Source organism: Trachemys scripta, chromosome 6 (assembly GCF_013100865.1).
Source record: "Trachemys scripta elegans isolate TJP31775 chromosome 6, CAS_Tse_1.0, whole genome shotgun sequence".
Lineage (NCBI taxonomy): Eukaryota > Metazoa > Chordata > Testudines > Emydidae > Trachemys > Trachemys scripta.
In genome coordinates, this window is record NC_048303.1 from 117,333,404 (window position 1) to 117,356,260 (window position 22,857).

The window sequence follows — 22,857 nt, forward strand, 5'->3', positions numbered from 1 at the left end:
TTTTAGTTGGGTTGGTTTTGGTTGTCTATGAGTAGTTAGTATCAACACATCCTCTTCAGGTATGTGTGTGGCACAGCTAGGTGGTGTTCCTTGCTCTAGGGTCCAAAAACCAGGTCCAAAGCTGTGTATTGACTGATCTATAGTGTGAAGGGGCCCAAACCCAAATGAGATTTCACAATACAAAACAGGATCATTTGTGCACACACAATTACTCATGCAAATGACTAGGCCTGCAAAAACAAAAGTGCACAATTAGAAGCCAAAGAAGTTCCACACAGTGATACTGCAACATGCATGTGAATGTTTTCTGAATGCCTTCATTTCAGAAACACAGCCTCTTCTATGCATTTGCTATGGGCCTCAGTCTCATTTATAACCAGACCTCTTTACATCACTCTGGCAATGTAAAAGGGCCTTCAAGTGGGAATAAATTCCAAGCCGGGCTGGCATGATATTTACCAAAGTGGTTTTTTACCAGGTAAAATCATGATTTTGACCATCCTGGGAAAAAATAGTTAGTCGCAGTTTAAGGCATTTTCTATTTTAAAAACTGTTTTGTTAATGCAGATCACATTACACTTAGTTTTAGTTCTATATTCAAATTGTGGTTACATAAGGCAATATATTCATAGATTAATTTAGGGTTGTACAAATAAAAAATAAAACTGCAGTGGGCGTAATGCTAATATATAGAATTATAATATTGAACTTCGGAACGTCTGTGTATGTTTTGGTTTGGTATTTTCTCAAGGAAGTTATACATGTCTTGACTCAAATTCCACTCTCATATAAACAACATTCAACAACCATTCGATTATACGAAAATGACAGCAATGCAGAGCTGTAGGCTTGAAGCATTAAGCAATCAGACGCATGCGAGAGTTGCAGACTGGAGCATTGTGTCATAAAGTGTTCTGTAGCAGAAGACCAATTTTGATGGAGTGGCTAGACCGAGACTATTCCTCAGTTTTGAATGGATGTATCTGAAGTTTGAAAAGATTTGTTCTATGCTTGCTGAACTTGATGGACACTGATGCAATTATTTTTCCTGATTTAAGCCAGTATTTCATAGATTCATAGATTCTAGGACTGGAAGGGACCTCGAGAGGTCATCGAGTCCAATCCCCTGCCCTCATGGCAGGACCAAATACTGTCTAGACCATCCCTGATAGACATTTATCTATCCTACTCTTAAATGGAGATTCCACAACCTCCCTAGGCAATTTATTCTAGTGTTTAACCACCCTGACAGTTAGCAACTTTTTCCTAATGTCCAACCTAGACCTCCCTTGCTGCAGTTTAAGCCCATTGCTTCTTGTTCTATCCTTAGAGGCTAAGGTGAACACGTTTTCTCCCTCCTCCTTATGACACCCTTTTAGATACCTGAAAACTGCTATCATGTCCCCTCTCAGTCTTCTCTTTTCCAAACTAAACAAACCCAGTTCTTTCAGCCTTCCTTCATAGGTCATGTTCTCGAGACCTTTAATCATTCTTGTTGCTCTTCTCTGGACCCTCTCCAATTTCTCCACATCTCCCTTGAAATGCGGTGCCCAGAACTGGACACAATACTCCAGTTGAGGCCTAACCAGCACAGAGTAGAGCGGAAGAATGACTTCTCGTGTCTTGCTCACAACACACCTGTTAATACATCCCAGAACCATGTTTGCTTCTTTTGCAACAGCATCACACTGTTGACTCATATTTAGCTTGTGGTCCACTATAACCCCTAGATCCCTTTCTACCATACTCCTTCCTAGACCGTCTCTTCCCATTCTGTATGTGTGAAACTGATTGTTCCTTCCTAAGTGGAGCACTTTGCATTTGTCTTTGTTAAACTTCATCCTGTTTATCTCAGACCATTTCTCCAGTTTGTCCAGATCATTTTGAATTTTGACCCTGTCCTCCAAAGCAGTTGCAATCCCTCCCAGTTTGGTATCATCTGCAAACTTAATAAGCATACTTTCTATGCCAATATCTAAGTCGTTAATGAAGATATTTAACAGAGCCGGTCCCAAAACAGACCCCTGCGGAACTCCACTTGTTATGCCTTTCCAGCAGGATTGGGAACCATTAATAACAACTCTCTGAGTACGGTTATCCAGCCAGTTATGCACCCACCTTATAGTAGCCCCATCTAAATTGTATTTGCCTAGTTTATTGATAAGAATATCACACAAGACCGTATCAAATGCCTTACTAAAGTCTAGGTATACCGCATCCACAGCTTCTCCCTTATCCACAAGACTCATTATCCTATCAAAGAAAGCTATCAGATTGGTTTGACATGATTTGTTCTTTACAAATCCATGCTGGCTATTCCCTATAACCTTACCACCTTCCAAGTGTTTGCAGATGATTTTCTTAATTACTTGCTCCATTATCTTCCCTGGCACAGAAGTTAAACTAACTGGTCTGTAGTTTCCTGGGTTGTTTTTATTTCCCTTTTTATAGATGGGCACTATATTTGCCCTTTTCCAGTCTTCTGGAATCTCTCCCGTCTCCCATGATTTTCCAAAGATAATAGCTAGAGGCTCAGATACCTCCTCTGTTAGCTCCTTGAGTATTCTAGGATGGATTTCATCAGGCCCTGGTGACTTGCAGGCATCTAACTTTTCTAAGTGATTTTTAACTTGTTCTTTTTTTATTTTATCTGCTAAACCTACCCCCTTCCCATCAACATTCACTATGTTAAGCATTCCTTCAGACTTCTCGGTGAAGACCGAAACAAAGAAGTCATTAAGCATCTCTGCCATTTCCAAGTTTCCTGTTACTGTTTCTCCCTCCTCACTGAGCAGTGGGGCTACCCTGTCTTTGGTCTTCCTCTTGCTTCTAATGTATTGATAAAAAGTCTTCTTGTTTTCCTTTATTCCTGTAGCTAGTTTGAGTTCATTTTGTGCCTTTGCCTTTCTAATCTTGCCCCTGCATTCCTGTGTTGTTTGTCTATATTCATCCTTTGTAATTTGTCCGAGCTTCCATTTTTTATATGACTCCTTTTTTATTTTTTAGATCATGCAAGATCTCGTGGTTAAGCCAAGGTGGTCTTTTGACACATTTTCTATTTTTCCTACCCAGCGGAATAGCTTGCTTTTGGGCCCTTAATAGTGTCCCTTTGAAAAACTGCCAACTCTCCTCAGTTGTTTTTCCCCTCAGTCTTGATTCCCATGGGACCTTACCTATCAACTCTCTGAGCTTACCAAAATCCGCCTTCCTGAAATCCATTGTCTCTATTTTGCTGTTCTCCCTTCTACCTTTCCTTAGAATTGCAAACTCTATGTTTTCATGATCACTTTCACCCAAGCTGCCTTCTACTTTCAAATTCTCAACGAGTTCCTCCCTATTTGTTAAAATCAAGTCTAGAACAGCTTCCCCCCTGGTAGCTTTTTCAACCTTCTGAAATAAAAAGTTGTCTGCAATGCAGTCCAAGAATTTGTTGGATAGTCAGTGCCCCGCTGTGTTATTTTCCCCACATATATTTGGATAGTTGAAGTCCCCCATCACCACCAAATCTTGGGCTTTGGATGATTTTGTTAGTTGTTTAAAAAAAGCCTCATCCACCTCTTCCACCTGGTTAGGTGGCCTGTAGTAGACTCCTAGCATGACATCACCCTTGTTTTTTATCCCTTTTAGCCTAACCCAGAGACTCTCAACACTTCCGTCTCCTGTGTCCATCGCTACCTCAGTCCAAGTGTGTACATTTTTAATATATAAGGCAACACCTCCTCCCTTTTTCCCCTGTCTATCCTTCCTGAGCAAGCTGTACCCATCCACACCAACATTCCAATCATGTGTATTATCCCACCAAGTTCCAGTGATGCCAACAATGTCATAGTTGTATTTATTTATTAGCACTTCCAGTTCTTCCTGCTTATTCCCCATACTTCTCGCATTTGTATATAGGCATCTAAGATACTGGTTTGATCTTGCCTCCCAGTTTTGTCCTGACCCTCCTTTCTCTCTGCCAATATAGACCACACTCCCTCTTGTTTCCGACCGATCTCCCAGGTCTCCATGTTTTCCGCTTACCATGTTCCCACTGCCCCTTCCTAAACTAGTTTTTCCACAGGAAATTGCCAACCCTGACTCCAACCACTTTGAAGCCACTTCACACTGCCAGAGCAGCACAAGATGGCCTTAGTGTAAATTGGAATCAGGCCCTATTTCTTGATTAGAAGGCACATGTTACAGGTGCAGACATGCATTTGGACTCTGCAATGGAGAATCATGTAGTATTTACTGAATTATTTTAAAAATGTACTGAGATGTTGTGAGATGTTATTGCAGTAAGATTGTATTGCTATACCTCACAATAGCTCAATACCCAGTGGGCCTGATTCTTATTCACACTGACTAAGGCAATGTCTACACCCACAGTTGGGAGCTGTGATTCCCAGCTCGGGTAGACACACAGATGCTAGCTCTGCTCAAACTACTGCTTGTGTATATCAACCCAAACTGGGAATTACACCTCCCAGCTCCTGTGTAGACATAGCCTAAAATTCTTTTATGCTGCTCTGACAGTTTAAAGGGACTTTAAACAGGCACCCATGTATTTTATATCCACCTGAGGGTCCTTTTACACTTCCAGAGTACTGTAAAAAATCCTTGGTGCAAATGAGAAACAGACTCAATAATTCTAATTACTGGATGCCACATTTTAGAAAAAAAAACTTTGTTTTTTTATTTTTAAAATACCCTAATTTGTGCACATGAAGCATACAACTGTGCACATTAAACAAGTAACTGCACACGCACCTTGTCATTTGCCAGCAGGAAATTACCAATTGCCTGTACAACTACTCTTTTGACATACATGGCTCCATGGTTTTTGGTTCGCAGCTTAGATGTACCCTCTTTAAAGTGTAGCCTCATCTCACAAACACTGTAACAAAAATATTTTGTGGACAGAGATGGAGATGCAAACTGAATACCAGCAGGAAGTCTGCAGCCCCAGTGGCTTGCTACACAATGAAGCGAGGTAGCATTGTGATGGGTATCTAGATGTCAAATGATGGCATCTTTGTTATCTGTGTATTGCACCTTACATTTCTAAAAACTTTGGTGTGCAGATGATAGACCACTGCACCGGGACTCAGAAGACTTGAGTTCTATTCCTGGCTATGCCATTGGCCTGATAGGTGACCTTGGGTAAGTTGCTTTCCTGCTCTGTGCCTCAATTTTCCCATCTCTAAAATGGGAATAATGATACTGACCTCCGACTGTAAAATGCTTTGAAATCTACTGATGGACAGTACGCTATAAGAGGTGGTTGTTGTTTGTTTTTCTCCAAGTTCCTGCAGCCTGTATAACTAGCTATACAGAGGAAACATACACACTGTTCCAAGGTGGAACATTTACTCGTGTTCTTTTGTTTTCCTTAATCTGAAAGATAAGTAGTTCAGACTGGAAGTATATGGCTACTCCTTGTGTGGGGAAAAACACAAAAGACAGCACAAAATAACAAGTACAATATGCATCATAAATAGGTGGTCGTTTGATGCTAGAAGCTGTAGTTCCTGATTTTATTATTTTTTACTGTTTCTGACTTCAATGGATTCAAAGTTTTGTAATTTTGTAGCTAGCTCCATAAAGCTAGTAATTCTCACATGTCCGCTTAATGAAGTGTAAACCTAACTGCTGATGCATAGGCAGATTTTATGACCATTATAACCCCTAGTGGGAAATAAAAATGGATTGCTTTTTTAATGTCCTAGTGTGTTATAAAATGGGTACAACTTAGTGTCTCTGTTCAATTCCAGCACAAGGGATTTGCTATATGGTTGGCATTTTTGGTGCCTCTAGATTGAATGATTAAACTACTCCACTTCCATCCGCTTCATTTCCTGTGTTAAATTCATGAATCTGTTTACGTTCTGGGAGAGGTGGCCTCGCCTTGTGATGGTGCGAATGGATTGATTGTTCTTGGAAGGAGGGGGGAAATCATTTCCATGGCCCATCCATCACAAAAACAAAGCCCAAAGTGTAATAGCTGCTAATGTGTTTTGCAGGGCTCATTGATAAGTTTTGCTTTCCAGCTGCATTGTGAAGCTGTCTGTGTATCACTGTTAATATACTGGCATTTTAAGAGGTCAGGTAACTGGAGAGGGTGAATTAGTTATTTTAAATCGAGCCCCAGCTGAATAATCAAGCTGACTGTTTGAAAGGGGGATTATGGGAATCCATTTTGGATGGGGTGTGTGCCTACACAGGAGGAATGGAGTTTTTGAATTTGCCAGTATTATGGGTGAAAAGTCTTTCAGTAGCTACGTTATTCCATCCTGAACTGTGAAAATGTCTCCCCTGTCTGACAGTGGTACAGGTATCATTAGATACTGCTTTTTCCAAGTACAGGCTCAATTTCTATTCCCTGAGGGAAGACTGCATACACAGGCTTGGTGCCGGGTGATCGACTGTGGATGTGGTAGAAATACTACCACCAAGCACTTATCACTGCTTTAGGGCTACGGTATCTCTTCAGTGCAAGGGGACATGGCCAGTGGACCTACCTCGCCATTGACCATCAAACTATCTGCCTCTCCCTTGCAACAATGAAAAAAATAGTCCTTGGGGATCACAGCTCTAGGGGCAAGACATCCACATCCCGTTTGCACCAGTCCTCCGGCATCCTATGTCCCGAGCGCAGTCAACATGGATAGGTTCTGATGCCTTCAAGGCTTTCCATTCCCACACAGGAGCAAGCAGGATTAGCCCCATAGGCACAGATAAATCCCAGTGGGGATGCTGTCTTTATAAAGAAATACCACCCCATTCCATAGCAATAGACTCAACCACTACTTTAATGTTTGGGGCGATTACTGTAGAGCATGTCTAAGCATTTTGTTTTATAAGAGCCACTCCCCTAATCACAAAGCACCCTTTCAGCAGGCTATATTCTCCTGTTTCGCCTACATAGGACTAGCCTGAGATTAAATACTTAGATGGCAAGCTCTTTGAGAGAGACTCGTGTTCTGTGTCTGAACGGTGCTTAACATAATGGGGTTCCCGGAGTGGGGCTCGTAGGTGCTACCACAATATAAATAGCGGTGAGACAGAGAACATACGTTAATGTAATAGACAAGCGATGTGAAAGTTGAAATGAAAACATTGAAAGACAAATAAGGGGAAATCCTGGCTTCACTGAAGTTGATGGATAGTCAGGGGGAGGGCTAGCTCAGTGGTTTGAGCATTGGCTTGCTAAACCCAGGGTTGTGAGTTTAATCCTTGAGGGGGCCATTTAGGGATCTGGGGCAAAAATCTGTCTGGGGGTTGGTCCTGCTTTGAGCAGGGGGTTGGACTAGATGACCTCCTGAGGTCCCTTCCATCCCTGATATTCTATAGACGTTTTGCTGAGTTCAGTGGGGTCAGAATCTGGCCAATATTCTTTAATTCTGATGTCTGCATTCCTTGTTGGCAGGCAGAATGTATCAGAAGGAGAAGGATACTGTCTGAAATACCTTCAATGGCAAACGGTTTCCCCACTGTCAAAAGTTTGCAGTCAGCATCTATTGACACTTCATAATCTAAGAGTGCTTTATCCATGATGAAGGCATCTAGTTTCTCTGGATCATGCCTGTATTTAAGATCAAAGTAAGAAAATAGAATCAATACGAGAAGCTGTACAGTTGTGTTAATTGATATAGAAGCGATTGTTTCAGGGCTGGAAACCAGGAATATATTTGATCTAGTTTTTAGGAAGCTTCTGATATAAAACCCAACACGAAACCAAGCCAAAACCTAATTTATAAGCCCAATAAAGATGAGGATCAGCGGCTATTGATATAAACACAGAATTGAGTTAAATATCAAAGGCTGAAGGGTTCATGTGCAGAGAGGTTGATCTGGCTAGCAGAATATTCATATACAGACCAGTTCTGTTCACTTGACATATCTTTGACCTGGAAGAAGGAAAGTGCAACAGGGTGAGAATCAAATTGAGTTTCTTGCACAGTAGTACAAAGACCACTGGGGAGGAAACCAAAAATCGCCAAGGTTGTCACTCAGGCTCGGTTTCCTTATGCTGCTTCTAACATCGATCTACACTATCTTAAAAATTAGAGCTGGGCAAACCCTACGAAAGGTTTTCCATGGATAAATTCTGCTATTTTAAAATGTATGTCCTTCATCCAGGCTTGTTTTTCTCTTGTATTTGTGTTCCATGAACATTTAGATGACTGAGTTTCACTGGTATGAATGTTTTATGGAAAGCAAATTTGAAAGTACTGAAGGCATGTGTGGAAATGGCGGCATGTGTTCTCATCCAATCAAGGAAAAAAACAAGTGCCCAAATCCCGAGCTGGCCGAGATCCCCTGGCTTCCATGGAACTATACTGAATTACACCCGCTGGGGATGCGGCAGTGTCTTAGGAGTTAATCATGAAAACCAACCAGGGCACCATAAAAATTGTTAAAAAATATAATCAGAGGCATTTTGTTATACAGATCACCAGGGGATCTAAATTGTGGGTGATGATGCCCATGATTGCAGCCTCCTACCTTGCGATGAATGTAATCAATTGCAAAACATTGTGGGGGAAACATATTTGAAAACCCACACCTTTCTGGAAGCAGGAGGACTGATGGTGGAAAATTATAAGAATGATCTAGTGTCACTAATGTTCTTATTTAAATTAATGGCTAATTCTTTTATACATCTTTCTAAGGAATCTCTGTTGGGGGCAATCCACCTATTGCTATTGTGTGAGAGACACGGAGATTTCTAAGGTTTGTTTTTATCAGTATTTTGCACCTGCCTCATGGATAGTGCCCACCGCCTAATGAATATCTTCCAAGCACTGAAACCTGCCTGGATTTATTTTGCCACCAGTTAGCAGCAGACGGGTCATCTTGGCACTATAGTGGCAATGGAAAAGGCTGTTTTCCCTGAGGACTGTAAGTGCCTCTCTGTGCTATCCAGGCTGTCATTGTTACATTGGCATTGCTCCATTCTAGTGATGGAGAATGAGCTTGTGCCTTTTTCGCCATCTCTGCTATGCCAGCGCAATGCTGCTGATGCCTTGGAAAATGGAAAATCGGATATGATCCAGGCAAGCAAAGTTTGTTACCCTTCTAAAAAATATACAAAGCAGGATGAATCTAAAAAGCATGTACAGCGGACACTTAGAATAACTAAGACCCATTGAAGTAACTGGAAATATGTCCATTAGCTTCAAGGAGCTTTGAACTAGGGCCTTAGTGAAGCCAAGGACTGTGAAATTAATTATTCTTTGATCAGCCTGTTATCACATGAAGCTAGCATGCAGAGACTCACTTCAGGTGCTCCACTCCATCAGGAGTTGCAGGTACATTGTACCGTCTCATGTACTCGTGCATCTCTGGGAAGCTCTGCCTGACATAATCTTCAGCGCTGCTTTCTCGCACCGTTCCAAAGCGGAATCCCTGGGAAGGGTGGTGGAGCTAAGAAACAGGAAAAGAGAGACCAGCACAGTAATTTGTCTTACTCATGTTGAGTGACCTCCATTCCAGGCCCAGTCTTCTGTGCTCTGAAGACTGCTACACGGATTTTACAGATGTGTTTCACAGGCACCAACTTTTTTCTGCGCTGGTGGGTGCCCCAACTCCACCCCCACCCCAAAGTCCCCGCCCTAACTCCACCCCTCCCTGCCCCTATTGTACCCCTCCCCAAATCCCCGCCCCAGCCCCGCCTCCTTCCCCAAGCGCTCTGCATTCCCCCTCCTCCCCCTTCCCTCCCAGGCTTGCCACGCGAAACAGCTGTTTTGCGGCGCAAGCACTGGGAGGGAGGTGGGAGAAGCAGGATGTGGCGGCACGCTCGGGGGAGGAAGCAGAGGCGGAGCGGAGGCAGAGGTGAGCTGGGGCAGTCGGGGAGCTGCTCTGCACCCACCAGTTTTTCCCTGTGGGTGCTCCAGCCCCGGAGCACCCACGGAGTCGGCGCCTATGATGTGTTTTAATGGGATCATCACAGAGATGCATACCATCTTCAGGACCAGTTAATGTCAACTTAACCAGTTACATACTCTTAGGATCTGCTCTAGGGTTGTGAAAAAATTTCCCCTTGAGCCAGAGACCACCCGACATCCAGGTGGGGTTCAGTTCTGTTCTGTACGTGAAGTCCAGCCTAGGTTTGAGGAAAGGGTCATGAGCTTAATTTAAAGAGAAAGTTGAGGGGTGACTTGATTACTGAGACTGCATGAAGTGGAAAGGGGAACAGAGCAGAGCTGTGTGAACCCTGTGGGAGTTGTGGGGTATGGTGTTTGGAGGGGGAACATTCATAGAGATTCTTAGATTTCAAAATCAGAAGGGACCATTGTGATCATCTAGTCTGACCTTCTCTAGTACACCAGGCTCTAGAACAGGGGTAAGCAACCTTTCAGAAGTGGTGTGTTGAGTCTTCATTTATTCACTCTGATTTAAGGTTTCGTGTGCCAGTAATACATTTTAACGTTTTTAGAAGGTCTCTTTCTATAAGTCTATAATATATAACTAAACTATTGTATGTAAAGTAAATAAGGTTTTTAAAATGTTTAAAAAGCTTCATTTAAAATTAAATTAAAATGCAGAGCTCTCTCTCCCACCCCCCCACCCCCGGAGTGGTGGCCAGGACCCAGGCAGTGTGAGTGCCACTGAAAATCAGCTCACATGCCACCTTCAACACACATGCCATAGGTTGCCTACCCCTGCCCTAGAACTTCCTCAGAATAATTCCTAGAGGAGATCTTTTGGAAAAACCTCCAATCTTCATTTAAAAATTGCCAGTGCTGGACCATCCACTATGAACCTTGGTAACTTGTTCTAGTGGCTAATTGCCCTCACTGTTTAAAAATTTAAGCCTTTATATACCTACATGGGGAATAAATACTTGCTAATGGGCTCTTCAATCTAGCAGAGAAAGGGGTAACATGATCTAATGTCTGGAAGTTGAAACTAGACCAATTCAGACTGGAAAGTCTTAAAATCTTAAATGAATCAAACTGTATCCACTGTATGGATAGAAATTCCATGACTAATGAATAATGAGTATGGCAGTAGGAATATACGACCGACTACCTGACCAGTATGATGATGGTAATTGTGAAATGTGCAGGGAGATTAGAGAGTTGACAAAAACCAGAAGACCCGATAATAATGAGGGATTTCAGCTATCCTCCTATTGAGTGGGTACATGTTACCTCAGGATGGGATGCAGAGATAAAATGTTCTAGACACCATTAATGACTGCTTCTTGGAGCAGCTGGTCCTGGAAGAGGCAATTCTTGATTTAGATCTAAGTGGAGCACAGGATCTGGTCCTAATCAATGAATATAACTGAATTGCTTGGTAATAATTACAGTGATGTAATTACATTTAAACATCCTTGTAGGGGGGAAAGTGCCAAAGAAACCCACCACAGTAGTATTTAACTTCAAAAAGGGGAACTACACATAAATGAGGAAGCTAATTAAATGGAAATGTAAAGGAAATTTAAAACAAACACACACACACACAGAGTAAGAGGACCTAACAAATGTCACAGTGGCTAAAAAGCCTAGTAAATGAGGCAGTTAAAGGCAAAGCCTACTGAGGAAAATAGAAAGGAACATAAACTCTGGCAAATCAAGTGTAAAAGTATAATTAGGCGGGCCAAAAAAAGAATTTGAAGAGCAATTAACAAAAGACACACAAACTAACACAGGACATTTCCCCCCTGCCTCTTCACATAACACAAGAACCAGGGGTCACCCAACGAAGTTAACAGGCAGCAAGTTTAAAAGAAACATAAGGAACTATTTCTTCACCCTATGCAGTCAATCTGTGGAACTCATTGCCAGGGGATGTTCTGAAGGCCAAAACTATAACTAGGTTCTAAATAGAATTAGATAAGTTCATGGGGGATAGATCCATGAATGGCTATTAGCCAAGATGGTCCAGGACGCAACCCCATGCTCTGGTTGTCCCTAAACCTCTGTCTGCCAGAAGCTGGGACTGGACAACAGGGGATGGATCACTCAAAAATTGCCCTGTTCTCTCCTTTCACTCTAAAGCATCCGTCATTGACCACTGTCGCAAGACAGAATATTCGGCTAAATGGACCATTTCGGTCTGACCCAGAATGGCCATTCTTATGTTCTTATCCATCAGTAGAAAGATGGACTGAATGATTATGGAAACTAAGCTAGGATTGAAACAAGCTGGTAGGGCACTATGGGAAGGTTGCAGTGCTGTGCATGTTCTGAGCATAACCAAGATTTCAGTCTCCAGGGCTGTCAGCCCAGTACCTTTCAGATGCACTAAATTCACACACACACAATCAGTAATTTTTTTAATTGTGTTGTGTGTGTGCTCTGATTATAACTGGATTCATTTCACTGTGTTACAGCCCTGGGTCTCTTCTTGAACTATTGAGAGGTTCAGGGAGTTGACCTTGGTAAGTTTCCAGTGCACATCAATTGCTAAATACCTGGAGTGGAATAATGAAGAAACACCTGGCTAATTGCAGACTAAAGTAAAGGCTCAATCCTGCAGGGTGCAGAGCACTCTTGTGGGGAGCTCAGTGTCCCCCAGCTCCCATGGACGTCAGAAGGAGTTGAGTGCTCATCACCTTACAGCAGTGCACAGGATCCCAGACTATAGCACGAAGGAAATCAAATGATGGTCAGGCTCAATGAACAGTTTTCTACTCACTCCCCCAGGAGTCTCAGCGAGAGCTTTGCAAACGACACTATGCAAGAAAGAATAGGTCAGTCTAAACAGTCCTGCTCATTGTGGAGAAAAGCATGCCAAAAAAATCAAACGTCCATCTGCCTGTCACATACGTGTCTAGTGTTAGACGACAGCAAGCTGGGATCCAGGGGAAAGGATGATCTTGCTCTGGTGCAGGGGCTCAGATATTACCAATATAGAATAGAATACAGCCTGGGCGATTAGTCCAGAAGTTCCTTTCCACCCCTCATCGATGATCCCATGGCTAAAAATAGTTACTACCCCTTGAACATAAGAGCTAGCCGACTGCATCAGGCCATTGGCCTTTTCTAGTTCAGTATCCTGACACTGACAAGGCCGGTCTACAGTGCTTCTGGGGGTGAGCCTTCCAGCATGGGCCCACAGGCTTGTGCTAATAGGGCTCATGGCCGCTCTAAAAAGAGCGGGGTAGATGTTGCTTTGACATAGGTCAGACTGGAGTTTGGGCTGTCAAGTCCTGCCTCCCTCCTCCTGCCCATCCGCCCCGGGTTCAGAGCCCAAGTTCCAGCCCAAGCCGCGACATCTAGGCAGCTACTTTTAGAGCACTACCATAAACCCAGTTAGCACGAGTCTGTCTACCCGGACTCGGAAGGTCAACCCCATATGCTGTGTAGATATGCCCAGCGGCCAGGACCAGCTGCGTTGGTCTGTATTCTGTTGCTGTGGGGGTCTCTGAACACCTCATGGTTTTGGTAAAGTGCCAAAAGGCATGAACAGCAGGGATTGGTTGGGCTGGTGGTTTGGTAATCCATTAGGGAGCCTAGTGTTGCCAGTTCAACTCCAACTCAAGTCGTGAGTCGGGGGGAAGGATAGCTCAGTGGTTTGAGCATTGACCTGCTAACTCCAGAGTTGTGAGTTCAATCCTTGAGGGGGCCATTTAGGGAACTAGGGTAAAAATCTGTCTGGGGATTGGTCCTGCTTTGAGCAGGGGGTTGGGCTAGATGATCTCCTGTGGTCCCTTCCAACCCTGATATTCTATGAAATACATTAGAGGGCTCAGTCTGTTTCAAAGCAGACAGGTGTCCACATTACATAAACCAATCGCCACAGGGAGCCCTGATTGGTGACCTCTTTTGGCACGGAATAGGGGTCAAGGATGGGCATGAAGACCGTACTACTCTCCAATCCTTCAAGGAAGAGTTGAGGTATTTGGTGGGTTTTACGTGGAAGATCGTACTGCTGTAGCGCCTGCAGTATCTGCTCCGTGGATGAACTCAGGGTGTCTGTCGCCAGACCTCTCAGTGGGGATATCTTTCACATACACGCTGTCTCAGTATCGGTCTTTGTTAAAATTCATATGTGAATTCAAAGTAAAATGGGTGACATTCAGCCCCATGCAGAGAACCAGCCCAAGGCCCCATTTTGAGGATCAGTGGGACTTCACTGGTGCATTGGGCTTGTGCTGATTCTGTACATGGGCGAATTTCACCCAGTGTGAATAAAGCTTTTCTATACCTCTTTTCTTGGACTAATGCTGCTAGCTAACACTTTTCATCTGCTAAGTGTTTGGCAACAATTAAGTTTCATAACACCTGTGAGAGCGGTAAGTCAGTCACCCCATTTTATGGGTGGGGAAACTCAGACTGAGAGACTGAGAGTTTGATTTGCAGAGTATCTAAAACTTTCAGGGAAGTCAAGTGAAGTTGTGTGTATGGAGGAGACGGACGGACTGTCTTCTCTGTTTCTTCAGGTATTGCTTTGACTCCAGGAAGAGGGAGCTCCCTCAGCCGCCTCGCCCCCCCGCTCTCTGCCTTCTTCAGAAGTTAAGGGAAGAGAATACTGCTAACTCCAAATTAAGAGTGAACAGCAGCTCTCTTGCAATTTCTAGTAAATAACTTTATGTGAGGCTTTGGGAAGAGTGTGCCCATGAATTCCTGTTCCACACCAGGGAGGTTTCATTGTACTGGTGCATGAGACATTAAGTGTAGCTGACTTCAGCAGAACCGGATTCTGCACGAAGTGCTGTCACATGCACAAAATTAACTTGGAAAAAATATATACAAATATTGTTTTTCTCTAATCTCCTTCAGGCACAAGAATGTTAAGGGTTTTGTGTCTCAAAAGTAGGTCCAAAACTGTTGGATGAAAATCTGATTTTTTTCAAGTTGACAGTATAGCTTTAATATCTTCTTTTAGTATTCTCTTGAGAAAACTCTGCACCTTCAAAGTATCTTTATATTTGTTGCACACTCTTGAGATTTTATTATGGCTCTCACAAAATTTGGCATGTTTCTTAAAGCCCCAGCTGCTGGAGTCATGTGATGAGAGAATCTCAGCTTTCGTTTAAAAAAAAGTTTCTAGCATTGATGGCTTCAGAGAGGCTAGAAGACATGATCTTTAGAGACTCAAAAACATATGGCAAATAAAAATAACCCAAAATGTAGTATTTTTTTTTAAAAAAAAGAATGATTTGTTGGGCCTGATTCATTAATTTTGAATGCTTGGTGTTGGGAATACTGTGTAAGATAACTGGTTTATCTAAAGGAAATAGCTGTAGGGAACCTAAAGTTGTATGTATTGCTAGTGTAATCAAAGAATACACTTTATTCCATTTTATATTTAATTTGAAATCTAACCAAATTGAAAGGGGAATAATTAGGATGGGGGTGACTGGTATCTCTCTCCATTTACCCTGTGCGGTACAGTCACAGTATCTTGGACACTTGGCTAGGAAAGCTTTTACTGCAGACCTGCCTTCAATGATTCAAGTCTGATTACATCTAAATGAACTCAAATGCTGCAGATTCGGCTCCAGGCTGCTGACATGAGCTTTCTGGCAAAAGTGTAGTGAGGGTTAATAAGACTCCTATCCAGTTAGATGCATTATTGTCTAGTGCTGTAAGAAATCAAAGGGAATGAAGCGTTGTACTAAGCTAGAGACATATGTGTACCAGCACTTCAGAAATCCCTGAGCAGCAATTCTTCCAAATAAGCTACACGGGCAGCTACAGATGGGTATGACACAGATGGGTAGCTCCAGGTATGGGTATGACACAGTCCTGATTGTTCATCTCAGAAGCTGCTAGTCCTCCCTTTGAAGGCCTGAGGGTAGGAGTCGTTCATGAAGAGGTACTCACTCCTCAGTTATTCCATGGTCTCTTGATACTGTGTCCTCCCCAACAGCCCCTTGCAGCGATATTGTAACCAGGCACATGGGAATGCTATGGGTGGGGGACTCGCTAAGTATGGAGAATGCTAATGAGAACTGTTTGAATGGCAGCCAGCCAAGGTAGACATTTTGAGTAGGCAGTTTCCACTTGAGCAATTTCCCCTTGCTGGAGCTCTGAAGTGGAGCATGCAGCTCGAAAGATGAAGAGGGGACATGCAGCTTAAAGCTTACTAGTCAATCAGCAAAAAGAAATGAACAAACAGGAATGGTTGTAGAGTTCAGTCAGGTAATTCCCTGGGGGAGCCACACGGCTCTTTAAAATCGAGCCAGATTTGGAGGTCCCAATGCCATCACTTACAAAGAAAATAAAGACACCTAACAGGTTTTATTTGCAAATTTTAAACTAATATTTAACATTCCTGATGTGTAAACATAGACTTTGCACTGCACAATGCTGGGGTCTGGCCTGATGCTTAAAAAGAACACCTGTGCTGGTGAAATATGGGTCCGGACGGAGTGTGCATTGTAATTGCTGCTGTGTGTAAGCACATGTACCCTGAATAGAATGTCGGTCCTTCTCAAGTGTTTATGAAGCTATCACCCTCTGGCTTTTCCAAAGGACGATATAAGCTCTAGCACTCCAGAGGTATGAAAAAATGCATAAGAACACAAATCTGACATAACAACACTAACACAACGGTAGAAACAAGTGTAACTAGGGCACACTGCTAGCCGCTCCGGGTGCAAACCTGCCTGAACCCTCTGGGTACGTATTCCTAAATCTATGAGAGGTTATTGTGGACTTACATTGTGTGTCTGTTGCATCAAATGCCATCAGTCTGGTTGAGGACACATTAGGCCCAGTTTTTAACAGCCATACGTGTAGAAGTGTACGTGTCTGACTTGTGTTCTCATAACACATGCCGGACAGGCACACGTTGGAATCGTGACTCGCGCCAGTGCATCAGGTATTGCAAAAGAGAAAGCTTGTGCATTCAGCTTGGCAGATTGGCCAAGTTCACATTCTGATTAGGAATTTGCGGCTTTCTGATGATCACATGCACTCTACGGCTATTATGCTAAATGAGACTTGAGGGGAGAAATATAACAAAGACATCCAGTGAGGTCTGGGGGCAGAGAGAGGACACTTTCTAGTAGAACCTCTGTGGTGAGAGGGGTTCACTGGTTGCATGGGGCACCAACCTAGTGTTCTCTGGTGGACCCTTCAGGTATCTAACAGGAAGTAGGTTAGGGAGGGATATGAGTCTGACATTTAGAGACTCTTTGGAGTGAGAAACTAAACCCAGTTTTATCCATGATGTTCATGATGTAATAGTTTAATAAAAGCACTTCTCTGGAACCTGAGATTCCCTGCTTCCTCATGGTTACTGCAGGCATTGTGTATAAAGGACATGGCCAACCATAAGTCAGGCTGGTGGATCTTGTCCTTTGACCACAGCCATTTTAAACCCAGAGGAATGTTTTATGTTGTCAAGTGCTCAGCTAGGTTATAAATCAATTTCTTAAATGTAAATTACAGTTAATTACAAAGCAATGAGATTAACTTACTCTTTAGCTATTTAAGTGTAGCAAATGCTTTTACAATATTTGATTAATGGGATACAATAACTGCCTCACTGAGTCTGGGCAAGATGTTATGCATCTTATTACTTTTTCAGATCCACATTTTTAGCACTGTTTGGTTTTTAAACTGCTGCTAAAACTGTCTAAATGGTTTCACAATCCTTTTATTTCCAAAAAAATTGCTTGAACATCTATCAGTGCCACCCACAATACAGTGACAAAAAATGAGGAATACAAACAAGAGGTTACCTGACATATAATAGAGCAGGGGTTCTCAGCTTTTCTTTCTGAGGCCTGTGCCCCACCCTCCAACTTGCTATAAAAACTTCATGGCCCACCTGTACCACAACAACTGTTTTTTTTCTGCATCTCCAGTAGATTAAAAGTGAGGGCTGGCATTAGGGGAAAGCAAGCCAGGCAATTGCCCCGCAAAGCTAAGTTGCTTGGGCTTTGGCTTCAGCCCCACATGACGGGGCTCAGGCGTTGGCTTTCTTCCCTGGGCCCCAGCAACTCTCATGCCGGCCCTGCTCTGTAGTTTATTTGGGGGGGCCCCTGAAACCTGCTTCTGGCCCCCGACGGGGCCTCGGACCCCTGTGAGAACCACTGTAGTAGTTCTCTGCTAGTATAATAGCAAATGCTGTCTCTCGTCTGTGGGGGTACTACTGCTGGGGAAAATGGTGGAGACCAATATTGTGGATATTGTTTAGGTCACAGAGTAGGTGTGGCAATGGCTCAGGAGGTGTCTCATGGGTCCAGTACAGGGTTTGAATTAAAGGATCGTCTTCACTTCCTTATCAAAACAGGTGCTGGTGGAGCTGAGTTGCCGATGGAGGAGGCCGCCTGCCTCGGCAAGAGAGTGTTAAACCTTAGTACATGTCACTTCTTTTGGAACCTACGCGGGCTGCTGCCAATCTGCATAGCAACATTGAGTTCAATGTGCAGTTACACCCCGGGCTTGTCTGCATGGCCAGTTCGTGCTTGGCAAGCTAGTGTGCTGTAGAGCCACACCTCCGACTGGAGCCTGCAGAGTCGGTCCTTACCGTACAAATACTACCCCTGTGATTATACACGCCTCTCTACGTCTAGTGCTGCAGAGACAATGCAGCTAGGAGAGCGGAGGCTGAGGAATCCGTTCCTGGCCTGACCCATTCGGGGGAAAAGAGCAGAATGCGATTCAGCAGTGGGACGCTGATAGCAGCAAGCCGTTGATGTTAACATTGCAGCTCGTGATTATGGAAACATAATATCAGCATGATGAGCTTGGTCTTATTCTGCTGCTTTGCAAGGCTGGAAAGGGCAAGCTATTAAACGCAAGCACTTAGAAAACAAAATATTTCCTCTTTATTCTTTTACTTCCAATGGACCATATTCCTGGCTCCGACAACACTTCAGTAGCACAAAGCACCGTGGTCAAGCTGCCTTAAAGAGGCATTAGACTGGGACTCAAGCCATTTATTCTACCCTGTACGTACCTCATCTCCCCATTGGTGAAATGGGGATGATATGATTTGATTTCTCTTCAGGCAGTGATGGTTTCTTACGCAGTTTGTACAGTGTCCAGCACAATGGGGCCTCACTCTCACTTGGGGTGTCTGGCTTTCTGTCCCACAGATCATGATAACAGTAAAGTGCCTTATCAAACCTGTAAGTGGTTAGACCTTCGTGGAGAATAACATACCATGGAAGTCAGTCAAACGTTATAAAAGCCTGATGCTGGGACACACGTGCCTTGCAGTGTCAATGAAGGGAATAAATAGTGCTTCACATTGCTACTAGACCAATGACCGCTTGGCTGTAAATAAAGCCATCAGTTTCTAGCCATCAGAGACCTGAGATTTCCCCATTGCTGACAGCAGAACAGGGCATGCTTGAGAAATTAGTGCTGCAATGGAAGAATTAGCTATTAGTTTTTGACGTAAAGTTGGTTACACTGAATGTCTATCGTGGAGGGTTTGTCTTATTGATGATTTGCTGCTGATACAGTGGAGGGCTCAGTCCTGGAACTGAATGTTCTCTCTTTCCTAAGGCCTAGTTTCAAACGAGGCCTATCTAAATTAGGTTCCCAAATGCCACACGTAGGCACCAAATAAGAATGTGGGCACCGAAATGAAAAAAGTAAGGCCCCGATTTTCAAGAAGGTCTCATTGTTCTCAATGGGAGGAGCTGGGGGCTGGGCTCTTTTGAAAAATCTGACCCTAACTGATTAAATTTCCCATCAGGCCTCCGCTCTTTGCTTGGTTCCCAGCAATCCTCAGGTTGGCAATATCTGCTAGATTGGCTGAGATGATATTCCCTGATGTTTAAGGGAGACAGAGCCACGCAAAGAGGTGCAGATCACTGCTGTACACTGGCTCCAATGCACTATTGGCTCTGCAGTAGTGAACGCATTCAAGACCTCCTCTTTGCGTTTCATTCTGTTGTTTCTTGAAAGGTTCAGAGTTCCATGTACAAGGCAATTGATATTGACAATAACGGGTTCATTATCCTAAGGTAATATACAGATGAAATATACTGCAATCCAGCTGAAAGCAAATAATAAACGGTGTAATTTACAGATGTGGAAACAGCTGGGGAAGGACGCAAACACACAAACCACTGCTGCTGTGGAAACAGCAATGACTAACCAGCCGCTATGGTCTAAGCCAAAGCTCAGTGAAGACAATGGGAGGCTTTCCAATGACTTCCAATGATCAAAGCACTTGCAAGGCAGAGGAATAGCTGCCAGCATTGTAGGTGACCATAAAAGCCAAGTTGCAGATGAAGCACTGGAGCAATAGGGAACAGCATTACAAGGCACTAAAAGAAGAGCTGAGGGAAAGGAAAAGAGAAAGGGGAGGGTTTGGGGACAGGACCAGCTGTGGCAGTAGCAAGGCCGCAGCAGGGAGGGAGGAAGTAGGCTTTGGAGCATTGTGCAGTGCATGGATCATGGACTTGGATGCAAGAATTCTACAACATCTAAATCAGGCAAATTTTGAACTATGGGGCTTTATCTCCATCCAGAGGTTCTAGTGACTTCATAAGCCTAATTGTTCCCAACATCCCCAGTACCCCACAATGGAATAGCCGCTCTAAGTCACAGTTGCCTTTTTTTTTTTTTTTTTTTTGCATGAGAGACCTAGTGAAATGTGTTCCATGTTCAGTGGCTTCAGTTTGGCACTTAGTACTTAATATTGGAAAGTTAATGTCCAAGTTGCAAGACATCGAAGTCCTTTTGAATTCAGATTCTTCAGTAAATCACTAGAAGTCAGCTGTGTACTGTATGCTAACACAACACTTATGCCATGAATTATCACCTTGCGGCTTCTGACAAATTCCTGCGGAGAAAAATGTGTCCTTTAGGAATCCTTTTGCAGCTGTGAAAATGGAAAACCTCTGCCCTCTTAGTCAATGATCCAGAGCCTACTGACGTCAATGGGAGACTTTCAGTTGCCTTCATGGGCTTTGGGTCAGGCTCTCACGTGCCCCTGCTCATAACAAAGCGTGTATTACATGCTTGTCACAGCAGCAGAGCAAATGACTTTTTATTGGATCAACAATAGCTAGGACGTGAAAGGTCCATGGCTTCCACATTTCTAAATTTAGCACCGTGCTTTCAACTGCAAAGTGCTTTTCAAAGACTTATTAATTTGCCAGCACTCTTGTATCATAAGGAAGAAAATAATATATCCTTAAGTTTCACTGGTGCTTATGGGCCTGAACCAAAGCTCTCTGAACTCAATATAAAGAGTCCCTTTAACTTCAATGGTCTTGCCCCTGGCCCTGCACTGACGGATGTGTTCCCTTCCTTTAGGAAAAGAGAAAGTTAAAAAGCAGTGCAACTGCAAGAAAGTTTGCCCTCAAAAGTCCTTGATGCACAGTCAATTTTCAATAGGGCTTTTTTCTCCCCTTGACACTGATATGCTCCTGGTTGAGTCCCTCAAAGCTCTATTGTACATGATTTTGATGAAGAGGATATCTAATTTCCAATCATAAACATGGTTTGGTTTTGTCTGTCTTTTAAGATGGAATATCTGTCAGAAAGCTTGGTGGAAATCTACTGGTGGGCGGAAGCCAAGGAAAGGCTAGAGTCCATGAAAACACTTCCCCCACATTAAGTGACATGGTTCAGGGCATTGCTAAGGAGCTGGTGGTATCTCTGAGCCCATAGCAGTCAGTGGACATACTGCAGAAGGGAATTGACAGCCTGTCCTGTTCCTGCAGTATAGGGAGGTGATTGACATCCAGGTCAGGCAGTCTTCTAGTGCCCTGCTTAATTAATACGTTCTTCATTCCTTCCCCACTAGTCTTTCCCCATGCTTCCAGGATTGGATTTCAATAGTAGCAGGTGATTCTCTTCACATGCCCTAAAGATGTCTGATGGGCTGGGGGCAGTGGCTACTCATGATCTTCTGAAATGATATATGGAAGACAAGGGCTATACAAGCGAGGTTGAGGTGCAGGTTTCTGGAGATGCCCTAGAAGGCACCAAAAGGTTCCTAGGTCTGGTGGAGGAAGAGTGAGTTCATATTACACCTTTCCAAAGCCGTTGACATGCTTAGGCCCTGATTCACAAAGATACCTAGGCATGCTTACGTTTAAGTTGCCCCACTGAAGTTTAAAAAGTTAGGGATGTACTTTAAGTAATTTGCTAACTGGGGCCTCAGTGAAAAGGTATTGGTCAAATTCTGGATGCTTGCAACACTTCCATTAAAGATCCTGCACAAAAGTATCAGAGGACAGAATTTGGCCCCAAAGGTATAGGAAGTGGTGATGGTATACTCTCAGGGCCATGAATTCCCGTGCTACATGGTATGGCATCACTGATGTTAACCTGCAGTCTTCTTTAACTCAGTGATGTTTTTATACTGCATTTAATCATCACAAGAGGTACATTATAATTGTCTAGACCTAGCTATAGTTCCAAGACCTGGTTTGGGGTTTTCAGGCTAATTGTGAGACTGCATAATTCTGAAGGGAAGGTTCATGTTTTAACATTGCTGAGTCCAGCCTAGCAGGATGATTTGCAAGCTTAGAAACTAAATTCTGGGTTTGCAAAATGAATCTACAGAGGAGCAAAGCATGAGCAAGAAGCAAACCACGAAAAGCTTGGAGGTTTGATTCCGATGCGTAAATCTGAAGTATCCAAATCTGTTGGGTTTGCAAATTTGGGCTAGATATCTCATGAGAGCAGGCTTCTCTGGTACATATCTGGCCGGTCCTGTTTCAGTCAGGGTGGAAGGGAAGTAACCTGAGTAGAACTTTTCCTTAATCAAGAATTACTGTAAATATTTAAATTAACTTTCCAAGTTCATTTCAGTCTGTTAGAGGAGATTTACAATGAGGAATCAGAAACTTAATTCTCCAAAATCCTGAGCCAAAGCTCACTGAAGTAGATTGAAATATGACCATTGACTTCAACGGGCTTTGGATAATATTGCAATTCCCTTGTCTTTTGAGTCAATGAATCTCAGTGTTTCTGGCCAATGAGTATGTCT

At 43.3% G+C, this 22,857-nt stretch overlaps 1 protein-coding gene across 1 annotated transcript in view; it reads right to left on the reverse strand.

The window, feature by feature from the left end:
- The window catches only part of GRIN3A (glutamate ionotropic receptor NMDA type subunit 3A), a 104,855-nt gene that overhangs the window by 33,692 nt on the left and 48,306 nt on the right, over window positions 1-22,857 (reverse strand). Inside the window, exons 4-5 of the mRNA XM_034774780.1 lie at window positions 9,266-9,411; window positions 7,452-7,567 (exon numbers count right to left, since the gene is read on the reverse strand). Coding sequence (XP_034630671.1) covers window positions 7,452-7,567; window positions 9,266-9,411 — 262 coding nt within the window. The remainder of the gene's footprint in view (window positions 1-7,451; window positions 7,568-9,265; window positions 9,412-22,857) is intronic.